General features: G+C 41.8%; 1 protein-coding gene across 1 annotated transcript in view; it reads left to right on the top strand.

The window, feature by feature from the left end:
* LOC137436142 (uncharacterized) overlaps positions 1-17,511 on the top strand; it is a 63,617-nt gene that overhangs the window by 34,294 nt on the left and 11,812 nt on the right. The window contains exons 3-5 of the mRNA XM_078786318.1: positions 7,141-7,303; positions 7,821-7,860; positions 7,962-7,995. Of these exons, the coding sequence (XP_078642444.1) occupies positions 7,141-7,303; positions 7,821-7,860; positions 7,962-7,995 (237 nt within the window). The remainder of the gene's footprint in view (positions 1-7,140; positions 7,304-7,820; positions 7,861-7,961; positions 7,996-17,511) is intronic.

Below are 17,511 nucleotides of genomic sequence, written 5' to 3'. Positions count from 1 at the left end.
AGAACAGAGAGAGGGTGAGATAGAGCAGCAGAGCAGGATTTTAGGACCCGTGGGCTGATGCCGTCGGGTCCAGTTGCAGAATCAGAGTCGAGGGTTGACAGAAACTTTTCCACCTTGTCAGGAGGAAAGGACACGGAGTCCAGGAGCAGCAGGGTACGACTGGGTATGGTGGGTACAGAGAGGGATGGGTTTGGGACACAAGATTTAGAGGCAAACACAGAGTTGAGGCATTCAGCTTTTTCACGTGCGGAGTCAGCTGTGTAGCCGTTTGAGGTAAGGGAGGGGATGGAGGGGGAACAAACACCAGAAACGGATTTGACCAGACGCCACCAGGATTTGGAAGAGGGAGACAGATAAGAGAGTTCGGTCTTGAGAACGGAGAGATATTGTTTCCTGGCTCTCCTGAGGGTGGACACACACTTGTTTCGGGCTTTGTGAAAGGAAATGAGATTTCCTTCCGTTGGATTTGCTTTCCAGGAGACGAAGGCAAGTTGTTTCTGGGCAACAGCCTCACCACAAGATTCCGTGTACCATGGACGGGAGGAAGGGTATGACAACTGAAGACGAGATGGGATAAATCTGTGCATGAGAGAGAGCAATTTACTTTAGAAGAATTCCCAGGATGAGTTGATGTCAGAGGTGGTAGAGATGGGAGACCAGTCCAGATGATTGATGGCTGCTTGAAGACCGTGCCAGTTGGCCTGAGTGAAATGCCAGACTCGTCGACGCTGAGCAGGCTCCCTGAGGATGGTCAGAGAGATGTCCACTTTAACAAGGACATGATCAGATGATCCGATCGGAGCAGAAGAAGAGCAGCAGACATTTTCAGGGAAGTTAGTCATAACCAAGTCCAGAAGAGAAGATGTTCCGTTGACTGAGATCCGGGTCGGGAAATTGACAGATTGTGTCAGTCCCAGTGAGTCGCAGAAGTCCTTTGCTGAAGAGCCATGGCTGGTGAGAGAGGTACCCACACCCAGCCAACTGGCATGGTGACCATTGAAATCACCACATATGAGGAAGAGAGAGTTGGGATGAGTAGATAGAAGTTGGTCCATATCATCAGACAGCGAGATGTAGATGGAGTCATCACTGTTTGGTGGACGGTACAACACACATATGAACAAGAGGTGGGAGCGAAGGGGAAGCCGTAGCCAGAGGTATTCCTGGGGGTGAGGTGGAGAGAGTGCAGTGCAGGGCGAGTGAGGAAGAGTTTTTGATAAAGATAGCAACCCCGCCTCCAGGACGAGGCTCAGGTCTATCATACCGGAGGAGGGAGTAGCCCGGGAGAGATACTATGGAATCAGAGACATCATAAAGGAGGAAAGTTTCTGTTAAGCAGATCACGTCTGGTTTGACAGAAGCAACCTGTATGGAGAGATCAGTTAAGTTTGAACGAAGGCCCCGGATGTTTGAGGTCCATACCGTTAATGAAGAGGAAGGGGGAGCATCAGATACAGAACAGGGGGGAGGAGGGGTAGGGTAAGATGTGGAAGAGGTGGAAGAGATAGGGAGAGCTGTTGAAGGTGTGTCAGAGATTTCAGAATAGCTCGGAGAAAGGGAAGGATGGGGTGGACAAAAGGTTTGATGGTGATTGGGTGAGCCACAATGAGGTGTTATTTGAGGAGGGGGAAGAGCGAGGCAGAAGGTTGGGGGAGATGGAGGTGAGAGTTTGAAGGGGGAAGAAGCGGGGAGGACGCTTTGAGGAGGGGGAGTGAGAGGGGGGAAATTGAGAAGCAATGAGGGTGGGGAGATTTGAAGGGGAGGGGTGAGGGGGGAGTTTGGGAGGGAAGGGACAAGGGGAGGGATTTGAAAGGGATGGGATATGGGGGAGATTTGGAGGGGAGGGGTGAGGCAGGAGTCTAGGAGGGGAGGGGCGAGGGGGCGTCTTGGTGGGGAGGGGTGAGGGGGTAGTTTAGGAGGGAGGGGGCAAGGGGGGAGATTTGAAAGGGATGGGTGATGGGGAAGATTTGGAGGGGAGGGGTGATGGGGAAGATTTGGAGGGGAGGGGTTTTGGGGAAGATTTGGAGGGGAGGGGTGAGATTGGATTTTTGAAAGTGTACGATTTATGGGAAACGAACATTTATTGCAAAATGAGTTTCTTGTGACCTTCGAGTTAAAAATACGTTTAAGGACGCTGGATGGAGGATGGAGTGCAGGAGAGTTTAGGGAATGTAGAAAAAAGGCACTATAGGAGATGGATATTTTTTTTGGGATGAATTGATTTGGGCATTCACTATCACCTTTATAGTGAATTCACTATTCACCTTTATGAGCATTCACTATCATAATATGCAGTCATCATTTGTAAATTAAAACAGGATGAATGTTTTTGTTGATGAGAAATGTCTTGATTATTTGCTTTTATACCCTCTATGTTACCTCGCTTGTTGCCATCTTGATTTTCAGCACAAGCATTAAAGCAAGAAAAACACATGGATATGAACTTTGCTTACAAACACTATACAGACAATTTCCTCAGATGGTTAATGTGCGTTCATCTATCATCATTTTCTTAATCTTCATCATCATATAAATCTTCTTACACAAGGAAATTGGACGCAGGAGTTGTCCATTTATTCCACCAAGCCTGAGCTACATATCTCTGAGAACTGTGCTACATAGGGAACTGTGCTCTCGACACCCCACCCCTATAGATCAATTATGGCCGAACGGAACTGCAAGTGGGACATTGGCTCGTCAAAATGTGGGGCAAAACTCCCATCCACTATTTACACACTGGTCTCTAACCAATAGAGAGAGAGACACTTGGGCATGTTGGAAACGAATGGTCTTATTAACAAATATGCACGTATTTACAAGCAATGCAGTGTCACAAAATAAAGTCTAACTCTTGTATGCACAAGCCCCTTAGCCAGCCACCTTGTGAAATTAGACATGGGCCAGTATCTTGGGCACAAAATCCCCACCGATCGATTATACAGAGAAACTGCTCCCCAGGTCTGATCATGTTCACCTTTCATGCCTCCGCTGTGGAAACCACCCACATTTTTATACTTCAAACGTAGACCCGACAACACCACTGACACCTGAAACCACTGCCAGGTTGCTCCACACAAAATATAACACATCATAGATGACTGCATGGTCCTGGCTTCACGTAAGCATGAGCACAACATATTGGATGTGAGGGATCTCTGGGTCGCTCCTGTGAGATTGAATGGCAATGTCTGTGCCGCTGGTCTGTTCAACCAGAACTGACTGGGGCAACACAACAACAACCACAGACATCGGCGCCTCATTCACTCTGAAAATTAGAAAAGCAAGAGTGAAGGACAGAGAGATCAATAAGGCGGGGCTCGTTAGTGACCCCTCGCTCACCTGATATAAGCCTGCGGGCTTACGGTGGTCCCATCGTGAAAAGGGAATGGGGGAAAGAAAGACGATGATGGTGTGTTATGCACCATGTGGGGAGAAATGCGGTGAATGTTTCATAATGCGTAGAGGAAATCGTGAATGTGAGTTCTGAGTTCTTCGAGGGTGGGCAATTGTCGATTGCTCTTGTGTGTTCCAAGTGAACAATTAGTTACAGTAATTAGCAACAAGTTGCACTTTTAACTTCACCAGTTTTTCTTTCAAGACCATTAATAAATAAGTAAAATCTTTACCAATAACAGAGATAATTCTTCAAAACTATGAGGAACATCTTGATAAAGAGAGGGTTGTCAGGGGAAGAAGCCTCAAAAACCTTGTTCATGTGAAAAGGCTGTTGGAAAATATTTGTTCGTGCAAAAAATAATCTCTAATTGATTGATTAGGTGTTATAAGATTACAGGTGTGGGGGGAAAAGAGATTTAAGCTCGGATTAAGCTTAGCAAAGGAAACAGAATAGTGTACATGATAAATCAGAGAATGAAATAAAAAAAATCCATTTTTTTTTTTTTTTTTTTTTGCACTCAGACGATGCGATGCACTCAGAGATGCACTTAGAGCGATGAAGGGAGGTATTTTTTCAAGCCTGTATCCATGGGGAGGTAGTCTCACTGAATAGAGAACTTAGCCAAAACTCCAGTTACTCTGCATTATGACCTCCACCACCAAAGGTGGATGGAAGTTATGTTTTCACCCCTGTCTGTTTGTCTGTCCGTTTGGCTGTTTGTGAACAAGATATCTCAAAAAGTTGTGGATGGATTCGGACAAATTTGGCAGAGAGGTGGTATATGAGACTAGGAAGAAACGATTAGATTTTGGTGAATATCCGTATTGTGGATTTTTTAATGTGATTCTTCACCATTGGTAGATCGGGCCAAAAACGATACATAGCAGAATATCTCAAAAAGTTTTGGACGAAACTTGGTGGACCGGTTGGGTGTGTGACGAGGACAAATATATTCGATTCTGGCGAAGATCTGAATATGGATTCGGATATGAGAATTCTTTTCAATCTTTTAAGTGATTCTTCACCTTTGGGAGATAAAGCTAAAATCAACATATATCAGGATACCTCATGATATCTAACAAGGTGGATGGTGATGTCTGGTGATATTACACTACATCTCAAGAAGAGTTGGGACTGTACCCTCAAACATAAACCCTCCCAACTTGTATGGGCATATTTCCCAACATTGCAAAGGAATAGGTGCCTTATATACACTACTCACAATAACTTCGGGATATTGTGGGAGTGAGTTTTTATTTATTTATAGGGGTTAGGGTTAGGGTATTGAAATCAAGAACGCTGTGTTTTTTCACTCATTAATAACCATAGAATTAGGACCAACAACTTTTTTCAACATAATACACAAAATCAACCACAGAAGAACCTGCCAATATCCCTAACTTATTGTGAGTAGTGTAGGTGTCTTATTGTGACATGTTGCACTAATGGTCTAGATTCAACACTGTGGCTCTTATGTGTATCAGCATGACAACACATCTTACCCTCCTACTGTGTTGCTAGGAATTTTCACGTTTAGAATCTAAAGTGCCAAATGCCAAGTTCTCAAGACTGCCAACATAGCAGTATGCCATCACTCAACACATAAGCTTTAATCTATTATTTACACACATAAGGACCGAAGACTTCCTAAACCACCATCCAGATGTTTACCACATCCCTTGTGAATGTGATAACATTTACATTTGTGAAACTGACGACTTTCAGTACTAGACTGAAAGAACATCAAGCACATAGTAGACGAGGTGAACGGGGAAAATCAGCAATAGTCAATCATGCATAGACAAATAATCATCGCATACCATGGACAGACAGCAAACTTTTCACATCCATCAGCCACTAGTACACAAGTAGAATCAGAGAGGTTATGGAGATAAATTTACATCACACGGTCCCCCAAGAAAGTGGACTATTAGCTATATCTGGATCTCCATTAACAATCAACCATCCGGGGCCTTCGCTCAAACCTGGCTGATCTCTCCATACAGACATGTATATAACTTGCCTCTGTGGAAGCAATGTCTGGAAAACCCATCTAACTACTTCCTTTTATCAGACAATGAAAGAAGTTGTTTATTTACAAAGATGGGATTTTTCTGACCAAATAATAGTGCTTGATTGATTTGCCAAAATGGGTGGAAACTAGAACCAGACTCAGCAGAGCACATCCCACTGATAGGCTGGATCTGCATCCGGACCTGAACCAAAATGTAATCTGCATGTTCTTGTCACCTAACCAACCCATCCACCATGCTTTGTCAGAATCCGTCCACAACTTTTTGAAATATGCTACACATATTTTTGGCCCCATTTCTCAGTGGTGAAGAATCAGTTTTTAAAAATATTGGATCTGAATGTGGATTTTACCAGAATCGAACCAATTCGTCTGTCACAGATGCAACCTGTCCAAGTTTTAGCCGAATCCATCTCTAACTTTTTGAGATATCGTACTTTGTATCGTTTTTGGCCGTATCGCTCAATGGTGAAGAATCACATGAAAAAATTATCGGATCCAGATCTTCACCAAAATCTAATCAATTCGTCCTTGTCATCCACCCAACTTTTCTGTCCACAACCTTTTGAGATATCCTGCTTACAGACAGACAAATGGGTGAAAATATAACCTCCGTTCACCTTTGGTGGTGGAAGTAATCATGTTGAAGTTCTAAATCGACTAAACACTGCTCAGAGTGCCAATGTTTGCAATGTTTTTTTGTTGTTTTTTGTTGTTGTTTTTACTTAAAATCATAATAAAAAACTGTCATTTAAACAAGCAATACCTACTGCATATGCATAATTGGGTCACAACCAAGATAAAGTAGTTGGTGCAATGACAACACATTGAGGGACTTTGATCTTTCTGACCTTTCACGTATAATTATTGCTGGGATGGAAAAGGAAGGTTGGAGGCTGGCCTTACAATAAACTTAAAACATAGTAAAACAGCATTGGGTCAATTCATCTTCAAACTTCACTATGATGTCTTCAAAAGATTATTCTGAACTAACTTTCTGTCTGGTCTTTCTGTCTTCTACCGACTCCTCTCCGGCCTTGCTCCCCCAGCTCTCTCTGTGCTCTGTCCCCCAAATATTCCTACAGGTCGCACAAGATCTGCCAGCAAGCCTCTGATGGTTAAACTGCCGAAATCTCGGCTCTGCTCACCTTCACTTTCATTCCTCTTTTCTCCCGCCTCTGGAACAAACTCCCACACTCCATTCAATCCCACTCCTCCCTCCAGGCCTTTAAAACAGCTGTTCACCACCATCTCTTATCTTCCCCCATCCAAAACCTTGATCTTTTCTACCCCCACTAATTCACCCCAGATCCACCTTGTTTGAAATTCCAACTTCTTTCCTGGAAGTCCTTGCAGTGTCCATATGTTTTATACCTCCCACCTCCCCCCCCCCCCTTTCACATGCCTCCCCCCCAAAGCCCTCTCCCTCCCACAGATCTCTCGATGTCTCCATGTCTCTCGGTCCCTGCTCTCAAATGTTGTTTGTGTCCTTCCCCCTCTCTCCCCATCTTGTCTACCGCTCCCGATGTTATTTGTTTTATGTGTCTGTTTGTCTTTCTGTGTGATTAATGTTCGCTCTTTCACGAGCCTCGATCTTGTATACAAAAAAAAACAAACAAAAAAATATATATATTTGCAGATATAATGTATTGTCCATTTCTTCCTGTATACTGTGGTTTTGAATGTGTGCTCGTTCTTTTTGTACTTCCAGCTTTAGGTGGGCATGACAAGAGACAACTGTCTGCAATTAATGAGAGTGATGGTGCAGAGAAAGAAAATACTGAAAGGGATGAATTTCCAGCATTAGAAGTTATAACAGAGATGTTACATGATGAAAGAACTGTGGCATTGCAGCAAGATCATGCAGATGCAAGGTGAGAATATTATTATGATTACTATTAATGTCGAATTATATTTATTTTTGGGGTAAAGGTAAGTGCAAGATGTCCTAAATTAGCCCTTCAGAAATAAGATGGACAATCCTGCATTTTTGTTGTTTTGGTACATATGACCCGTTTTTGATTCTTCATCAACACCTTCCTCCGATGACAATAAATAAAGAAAAAGAAATAAAAATCACTCATATTCTCATGTATGTTCAGAATTTTTTTTTTTTTTAAATAAACAAAAGCACACGCATCTTTTTGTATAGTTATCTATTATTGTCAAAGCCCAAAAGAGCAGCATGCCTGTTATGGTTATGAAGGGCTGAAATGTGATTCTGGCTGTGGTAGTAAAATAAAATGTTATAAGGAATGGATATTCAGAGAGAAGGTAATCTACAGGAAGATAACAGTGGATACATTGAGTGGAATCCCAAACGGAGGGTCACATTATGGCCTTGCAATATTGGGAACACTGTTTGATCCATTTGTATTTGTGTGTTTGAAGATCAAGTACATATGGGAATACAAGTTTGCACAACTCGGTGGTAAGCCAGCAGACAAACTCTGCATGCACAATTTCCTTGCATTTTGATGCTGAATGTCGCCTCAAGTTATTTAATTCTGTGCTCTTTTTATATTTTGCCAGGAGTTTACATCACACTCGGATTGGACAGAAAATGGTTGGTGTTGTGAAAACTCGTTTCTGTCCCTGTCTTGTACATGTCATTTTGGTGGAGGGGATTTTATAACGGATTTTAATTTTTACTTTTTTTGTTTTTCTTCTTTACAGGAGTGAGGATCATGAAAGAGCAATGTAGATCTGATAGTGGGCCAAACATTAAGATAATTAATGATTGAATGAACAGGATAAGAAGAAAGGGGGAAGATGAATCACTGAAGATAGCAAGGAAAATAGGTGGATTGGGAAGGTTAATGGGGGGTAATAAAGATCATGGGGCAGGATTGGGGATGACTAGAGATGACAAGCACTGCTTTCTTGAAGCCCTGGAAGGAAGAGCAAGACAGAATCTGGAATGTTGTGCCAGAGACTGCAGAAGCAAGGAATAAAATAGTTGAGATGTGAAGTCAGCCTGGATTTTGGAAGTTTAACAAGTCGGGTGTTAATAGAATAACAGGTGCATCCTGGAGTAGTTGGGGAGGGCCAAAGTACTGAGGGGGGCAGAGGGGGCATTATTGGAGACGAGGCAGTATAAAACAGGGACTAATGCACTGCCTGTGATGTGTAAGCAACCGATCTTCTGCTCCAGCGTCATCAGGGATTCCAATAATTTTGAGAGATTTCGATTCCACAGAATCCAGGAGAGACAAATATGATGTTGGGGGAATTGATTAATCCATCTGGACTGATAGGGTGACACAAAGAATTCCAGAATTGAAGGACATGTTACATTTATCATGTTACATAATGGAAGGAATTGAAGGAAATCAAACCAGTATCTAATCATTTCCAGATTAGCAGAGAGAGATGTAAATTGTCTCTCCCTAGCAAAGGGATGGGGGTAATGTATGACACAATGTGGAATTATCTGCAAAAAGGAAGATAAGGTTTTCCATATCTGAGGTCATTTATATAGATGAGGATCAAAACTGCTGTTCCAAAACACTGCCCTGTGGATCTTCAGCCTCCACTTGAAGAGGGCAAGGGAGAGTTCCATTGAATGGCAACACATTGACTTCATCAATGGAGGAAGCCAGAAAAGAAATCCAAGAATGAATGCAACCTTCTATACTTCAGGCAGAGAGATTGGCAAGCAAAGCAGGACGCCAGACTGTCACATGCGTGACATCTCCTGGGAGATGGTTCTAATCTCTTGTTTGAGATTGAGGGCATCCAATAATTGCTGAGGGAGGGGTAGGGTAGATGCATGTGCTGAGTTGAGTAACTGGGACAGAATTCAAACTTATGGTCGGATCAGGCTATTGGAGAATAAGAAAGACAGAACATCAGAAACAATGATGCATTCTGTGACTTTGCTTGTAATTGGAAGCAAGCTCACTGGCATATAGTTGATAGGGTCTGTTTATGCACCCATCTTGTGGATGGGAGTTATGTTTGCTGATTTACATGCAGAGGGGAGGGGGAGTTGGCCAAAGGAGAAGGACAGACTCAATTGAGCAGATAGATGGGAGGCAAGAACTGCAAAGCAGGAATTGAGGTCATGGGCACTGATGTCATCTTGGACCATTACCAAAGCAGCATCAATGCCAGACATAACTTTTTCGACCTTGAGAAGGTCACCGAGTCCAGTGGTCACTGAGTATGTCAGGGTAAGATGGAGACATAACAGGATGGGCTGGGTACATGAGATTTTGAGGCAAAAACATAGTTTAGACATTCTGTCTTATTTTGGGCAGAGTCTGCATTATATGCGGTTTGAGGTGAGGGCCAGAATGGAGGGGGAGTATACACCAGAGACAGACTGGACAAGGCACTACATGGCTTGAAAGAAGGAGACTGGTTGGAGAGTTTAGTCTCGAGAGCAGTAAGATGATATTTCTGCTGTTGCCTAAGGAAGGATACACTATTGTGAGCCTTATGGAATGAATGAAAGTTACCCTCAGTTGCATTAGCTTTCCATACTGAATAAGCAAACTGATTGACTGCAACTGCTTCCCTACAGTATCCAGTGTTTCAAAGTCTAGGGGATGGATAGGAAAACTGCAGACAGGATGCGAAAATGGACCTTTGTTTCTGTGAAGATAGTTGCCCAATCCTTTTGGAAGAGAGCAGATTGAAGTCCCTGCCAGTTGGCCTGTGTGATAAGCCATATTCTGCATAGCTGAGGTTGCTCTCTTACAATAGCCAGAGAGATATAGGCTTTGACAATAAAATGATCAGAAGAGTCAATAAGGGCAGAAGAGGAAGAAGAGATTGGATGGAAATTGTCATTACCAGGTCCAGGAGGGAGGACAGTATACCTTGAGGAGAAATCCAGGTTGGGAAGTTTGCAGATTAGATCATACCCACAGTCACAAAAGGCCTTTGCGACAATGTCCATGCCAGGTTGTTTGCAACCTAACACCCAGACAGGTGAAATTGTCGCAGATGATAGAGTTAGGATGAGTGATTATGAGTTGATCCATGTTCGTGGACATTGAGGTATGTAGAGAGGCGTTATCATTGGGTTTACAGTACACCAAACATACCAACATTAAGGTGATTGCGGAGAGGTAAACGCAGCCAGAACTATTCCAGAGGGCATGGAGAGATTAGTGTGAACAATTGACAATGAATCATATCTTGTGATATTGGCATTTTATGAAAAGCTGAGATTAAATTTCACAAGGTATTTAACCATTAGCAACAATATCCTATGTAGATTTTTATTTTTTTTAGCAACTACTTTGTACATGTTTATACTCTTGAAGAGATTTGAACATTGTCAAAATTGCAATTCAAGAAAAAATTTCTGGCTTTCAAAATCCATGAGACTTATTGCATAGAATATAATTTGAATGATTCAAATTGCACTCGGATAATTGTAAGTTTGGACAAGCCTGAAAATTCATCACCTCTGGATCCAAGACAAATGACGAGCAGGCTCTCTGGGGCCTCGGCTGTTTGGCGCAGAAGAATGTGAGGCACTGATATTCTGGCAGCGTAGAAAGTCATTCGGAATCGCAAACATTCAGCTTTGAGTGACGTTTTTAGTTTTTTTTCCTATCACACTGCCAGCAAGCTATGTTTATGACAAAGACTTCCCTATGTCTCCTTGCTTATAAAAGCAATCCCTCATTTCTGTAAGCGCAGTCTACAGATTGTAAGTGTTGTGTTCATTGAAAGGCCTCGTGTTTTTATGGTGTATTGATTTGTGTTTTATGCTCCTGTATCCCATCTCTTCTAGGCACACAATATGGCACCAAAAATTGTTAATGCGTCAAAATGTTGCATCATTATTCAAATGTTTTTTTTTTTTTTTTTTTTTTCTCCATCACAATAAAGTTTAATTTCAACTTCCACATAGTTATCCATTATTCATTATCATTATTTGTATTTATTTTTCCCCACATATGCTTCCAACATTAGACTTGCTCTTTTTTTTACATTGATAGCTTTGTTCATAGGAGATGGTAGACTCTTAGCTGGTTGTAGCACAAATTGAATTTATGTTGTGGACTGTTTTTCACCTTGGATATGTAAAGCAGTCCACAATGTAAATGGTAAAATAAATAATTTGTCCCATTCTAGTAATTATGTTGTGCCACTATTTAGATGGCATTGTTACACTATTGTAAATGGCTTTTGGCAATTGCATATCTTTGTTACCCCACGCACATGAAGCGAAAAGCAGGGTTAAGCAATTGTTTCATGTTCGTTCATCTGTCTGTCGTATCAGTTTGTGATCAGGCATCAACTTAATTAAATCTAATGTTATATTTTGATCAGAACATGAATAGAAAGACGAGTCTTTTGTTTTACTGCATTTTGTCTGAAGTCGTCCTGATCGCACATGTGCAGAGGAGTGGGATAATCTTTTTACTCTGTCTGCCTGTCTTGCAGTCAAACAAAATTTTAAATCATTTCAAACAGAAAACTTGCTGTTTTTAAGGAAGCAATAATGGACACAAATAACTAATGTAATGTGTTAGATCTGGTGAAGTAATAGACATGGGAAAATGCTGGTAATACCTGGAATTAATTTAATATTCGACTTTTACAATCTCTATTTTATTTCAATTGAATTATATACTTGAAGACTGTAGAACACAATTCACATTCGTAATACTTCCAATAACCTCCAGTTTTGCAGTACTTAAATTTAAACAAGAAGATAAAGACATAAAATGTCATAGCCCCCGCCGTGGTTTGAGTAATTTTGCTGCACAGGCTGTCAGTCGGCCATCTTTGGTCGGGTGACAAAACAAACTTCTGCATATCTATACTCATGCATTGTCTTTGTGCCAAGTTTGAATAAAATTGGTCCATGCATGTCTGAGAAATGTATGCAGACACGTTTAAGTAACAAAATGGCCGCCAGTCGGCCATCTTGGATCTGATCTTGGAAAAAAAAAATGACGTGCATATGTAAGCCATCATTCATTATCTGTATGCTAAGTTTGAACAACATCGGCAAATGTATGTCTGAGAAATGGTTGTGGACGTGTTCAACATCTGGTTGTTTTTTTTGGGTTTTTTTACAACTAAATTGGCCGCCAGTCGGCCATTTTTTTTTATCACATCGTGAAACAAAATGATGTCCACATGTATACCATCTTGACTATAATTTTTGTGCCAAGTATGAACAAAATCGGTCCATACATATCCGAGATATGGTTACGGACAGACAAGACCAAATCCAGAAGCCCCCATTTCCAAAGGTGGGCGGTCCGCTTCGAAAGTCCGCTTATCCGCTTATCCGCTGCAGCGGACTAACGTTTTCGAAGCGGATAAGCGAATCGGAACAACCCCCGGAAACCGAAGCGGATAAGTGTAAGTGGACTACCGAAAAATTAAAGCGCATCGCGATTCGCCAAATCAGCTGTTAGCCTGAGCCGTTACTCTAGAATTGTGAATATTTATTTAAGTGAATAATAAGTGAAAACTGAATATTTTATTGGACGCTAGAGCGGCAATAACGTCAAGATGGAGAGATTTCTGACTCCTCCAAATCTCGTCTTCATGAAGGGCAACCTCCAAATCCTCAAGAAGGCCCACGAGGTGGAGGAGGAAGACGAGGACTAGTCAACAGACTGCTAGTCTGTTGACTAGTAGACTCTCTTGTCAAAGAAAGGACGGGCAAATTGATTTTTCTTTAATGTAACTTGCATATATTAAAATTATATTTAAATTAACTGTAGAGTAGAGTAGAGTCGAGTGGAAAACTTTATTTCAATAAATTTTGAATAAATTTTATTTAAATAAAAATGTATATTTTTGATCTTAAAAGCTTTGTTTGTCTTTGTAGTAGTTAGAAATGGCTATTTAGGCTTAAAAAGCATTAAATTCCCTTTAGAAACGTCAAAAATCGCTTTAAAAACGTCGAAGCGCTTTAAAAAAATCGAATCTAAGCGGATAACCGGTAAGCGGACTAAGATTTTCGGCCGCTGAAGCGGATAAGCGAATCGGACTACACGGGCTGGCGGAGCGGATAAGCGGTAAGCGGACTTAAAATTTTCCGAATCGCGCCCACCTTTACCCATTTCGGACTAAGTTCAACGGGAGCCAATACAGGTTCAATGGGGTGGTGTGTTTGAGGGTAGTATTCAGGAGCGGCCTCTGGACTACTTCAATAGCACAAAACTTTCAGGGTTAAAAAAAAGATAGTCAAATGCTTATTTTGTTAAAATTGAAGTAAATTTTAAATAATACTGTGGTATCGTGTTCTATGAAATCTCCAAGTTTTACCTCCGCCACCGAAGGTGGATGGAAGTTGTTTTCACCCCAGTCTGTCTGTGTCTGTCTGTTTGTCTGTGAACAAGATATCTCAAAAAGTTGTGGACGGATTCGGACGAAATTTGGCAGAGGTAGCATATCTGACAAGGAGGAAATGATTAGATTTTGGATCCGGAGTCGGATCCGGCTCGTGGAATTTTTAAGTGATTCTTTACCATTGGGCGATAGGTCCAAAAACGATATATATAGCAGGATATCTCAAATTTGTGGACGGATTTGGACAAAACTTAGTGGAGAGGTTGGGTGTGTGAAGGAAGAATTGGTTCAATTTTGGTGAAGATCTGGCTCGTATAATTTTTTAAGTGCTTCTTCACCATTGGGAGGGTGATTGGGCTAAAACCGACATACAGCAGGATATCGTGTGTGTGTGTGTGTGTGTGTGTGTGTGTGTGTGTGTGTGTGTGTGTGTGTGTGTGTGTGTGTGTGTGTGTGTGTGTGTGTGTGTGTGTGTGTGTGTGTGTGTGTCGAGGACTAATCGATTCGATTTTGGTGAAGATGTGAATATGGATTCGGATACGACAATTATTTAATTTCTAAGTTATTCTTCACCCTTGAGAGATTGGGCGAAAAGCGATATAAAACATGGTATTAAAAAAAAAAAAAAGGTTATGGAGGCGTTATGACTAAACTTGGTGGATGAGTTGGTAAGGTGAAAAGAACAAGCCAATTAGATTTTGGTTCAGGTCAGAATCCAGCTCCGACCTATCAGTGGGGTACAAAACAAACTGTTCAGCGTGGCGGAGGCTCCACTGAGTGCCGTTCTCGGTTTTTTTTTGTTTTTTTTTTTTTTTTTTTTTAATCCTCATGCATGTACAAGGAAGCTTAGACGACATAAGTATAATTTGTCCATCATACATATCTCTTGCAATATCCATATGCCAATATTCCAAACAACTGCAGACTATGTAAATTATACAGGAAACTCTAAGCAAGGAATTTGGTGGTTACTGACATGAGTAGTGTCCTATTATTTTTGAAAAATAAGTTAAGACCACTAATGTTCATAACCCAAAGGAAGACAGGACATCCAGATATTAATAATCAAAATAGTTGGGTTAATAATCAAACCCAGCCAGCTCATGGATGAGCTCACTATCAACTAGCCCTTCCCGCAGATATTTTTGCGACGTGATAATTCTGCATTCAAAAGCACCGTAGACATGTCTGATATTTTTGATACTGAATTGTAGATTAATTGAAGAGCAACACGACAAAGGGCAGCAGGTTCTCAGTTTAGCAGTTCATGATCGGAGAGGACCAGAGACGATTTCACACGAGTGGATGAATTGCATTAAGAAAAGGGGTGAGAGTAGGTCAACACAAGTACAAGTAGAACAGAACAGCAGTGGGTTTTCAATAAAGCATGAGTGGTCAGTGGGCAGTAATCTTATGGGATTGAAGGGAGGTTCACAAGACAATGGAGATGAGAGTTCAGCTTGATATTGGGGGAAATAGTCAGTTATGGAATTTTGGAAGAATTGCGACCTGATGGGCGAGAGGAGGATGGAGGGACGAGAGGGCAGGAGATGCAAGGCCACAAATTAGGTGACAAAAAACTGAAAATCCATAAACTTCCTTGTGATAGACAAGAAGCAAACCTTTGGACTCGGCCAGATGCCGAAATGTGCCGAGAAAATCCCCCAAAGATGGGTTGTGAAGCCTAGGAGTTCTATGGCCTGACTGTACCTATTCGTGTGGTTGGCCAAAGAAGTAATTAAAAATGGGATTCGAAAGACAATCCTTGTGCACACACAAAATGAGAGCATTCTTGTGTTGAAAGACATGCTCCAGGTAGTTGACCAATGACTTTTTTTTTTTCGAGGTCCATAAAGATAGATGCTGCAGCAGGTCACCTTTCAGAAATATGATGTACTCTTCTGAACAGGGTGGAGTACAGAGGAGCAAAATTGCTCAGAGGATCATCCAGGAAAGTGCAGAGGTCATTGATGTAGACTAAGAACACACTGTTGCTAAAACACTGTTGTGCAGAAAAACAACCTCAGGAGAAATCTCGAGATAAAACAGAAAAAGCAAACCGTTTCTGATCTCAAATAAAAATCTCGTAACCATTCAAAGCCCTAAATACAATACAAACTGCTTGGAAAGTAAGGCTGGGTACCAGATGATATTGAATAGCCCAATGAATTGGTTTTTTTTTTTTATACAAGGGTGCAGGCTGATGGAGGAACTGACCAACAAAGAACAGCAGACACACAAACTATCAGTGTATGAGTGGTGGGGGGAATGGATATACATAAGGAGGGATCACATAAAATGAGAATCAAAGGCCAGAGAAGTACAATGTGAAAGAATCCATGTGTAGAAGAGATTGTGGATGTTCATGGGTGAGCACATGAGGTAGTGATGGGCAGTGCATTTGAAAGATTGAAGTGAGGAAGATCAGTCATTGCTCACAGGGAGATGTTTCCACAAAAAGGAGAATTTGGGGACAAATTCATGCAGGTGGGCAACCAGTCTGAACTTTGGGAGAATGAGCAGATGAGGGTTTTTAGAGAAATGCATATGATTTGGGGTGACTTGGAGAGGGCAGGAGGAGGAGCAGGGCCAGATGTAAGATTGTATAACCGAGAGCCTACCAACTTGATGCTGGTGGAAGAGTGACCGTTTACGTGAATACGCCTTCTGTATTGAGATGTATACTGGAAGGTCTTGTTTTCGAACTCCAAGAGGAGCAGCCTGGCTTGAGATATTTAGGGTCCTGAGTTTGAGCCCATGTCATGCCGTTGAATTAGCACCAGGTGGGTTGACTCAGCCTGTCATCCATCCCAGGTCAGCAAAATGAGTCCCAGCTGACTGGTAATGGTGGGTGTTGCATCAGCAGCGCAGCCGCTCCCTCAGAAAATGATGCAGCCAAGCAGCCACAAGCTGCATATGTACCACAACCACCACCACCAAGAAGAGTACAGTGTTAAGCAGGAGCACCAGCAAATAGTTGGGAGCAATACTCCACGAAGCTCCATGAAAGTATTGTACTCCGTGATGAGCTCAGTGTGACTCAGGAATTGTTAGCTCTACTGAGAATACCCAGCAGGTATCTGACCTTTTTGATGCTAGCTTAGTGATATGATCCTGCCATGAAAGGTTCTGGCAGACAGTGAGGCCAAGACGTTCCAGGGATTACAGCTTCCAGTGGCTATCCAAAGAAGTGGATTGGATAGTTTGATTGCTGATAATTTTGGAGAGACGGCATGAGAGCATGTTACTTGCCTGCATTGAATGTCCTGTTCCAAGTAGCTGACAATGGCTTTTGTTGTCCATGTCTGACGAAACGGATTTTGCAATTTTGCAAGAATCAAACCAAAGAAAGAATACATTATCCTTTAACAAGTGTAATGCATTTTCGACACAGGGTGGAGTCATCAGCAAAATGGTAAAGTTGGTTTCCAAGAGAATCGGACGACATTTATATAGATCAATAATAATGATGGAGCCAAGGCATTGCCTTGTGGAACTCCATCCCAAAGAGACTCATCATGGGAAAGGACATCTTCAAGGACCACCCGCTGTTTCCAACGAAATTGGACAACCACTTGAGCAGTGGGCCCTGAATACCAAATAAAGACAACTTATAAGTTATGGTTGGGTGCCAAAAGTATCAATGGCTTGAGATATATCCAGGGAGATGGGTCTGATCTGTCATTTGATATTGTGTTAAAAGAAGCAACATATCCAAAGTATAATAGTCGAGGCATGCACAATGTACTTATGATGAGAGATTAGAAATTTGGGGAAGAGATAAAGCCAAGCATCTGTAGCAATG

This window comes from Myxine glutinosa, chromosome 11, assembly GCF_964187855.1.
Source record: "Myxine glutinosa chromosome 11, kmMyxGlut1.1, whole genome shotgun sequence".
Classification (NCBI taxonomy): Eukaryota; Metazoa; Chordata; class Myxini; order Myxiniformes; family Myxinidae; genus Myxine; species Myxine glutinosa.
Note: the sequence above shows the minus strand (reverse complement) of the source record. Positions and strands in the feature narration are given on the sequence as shown.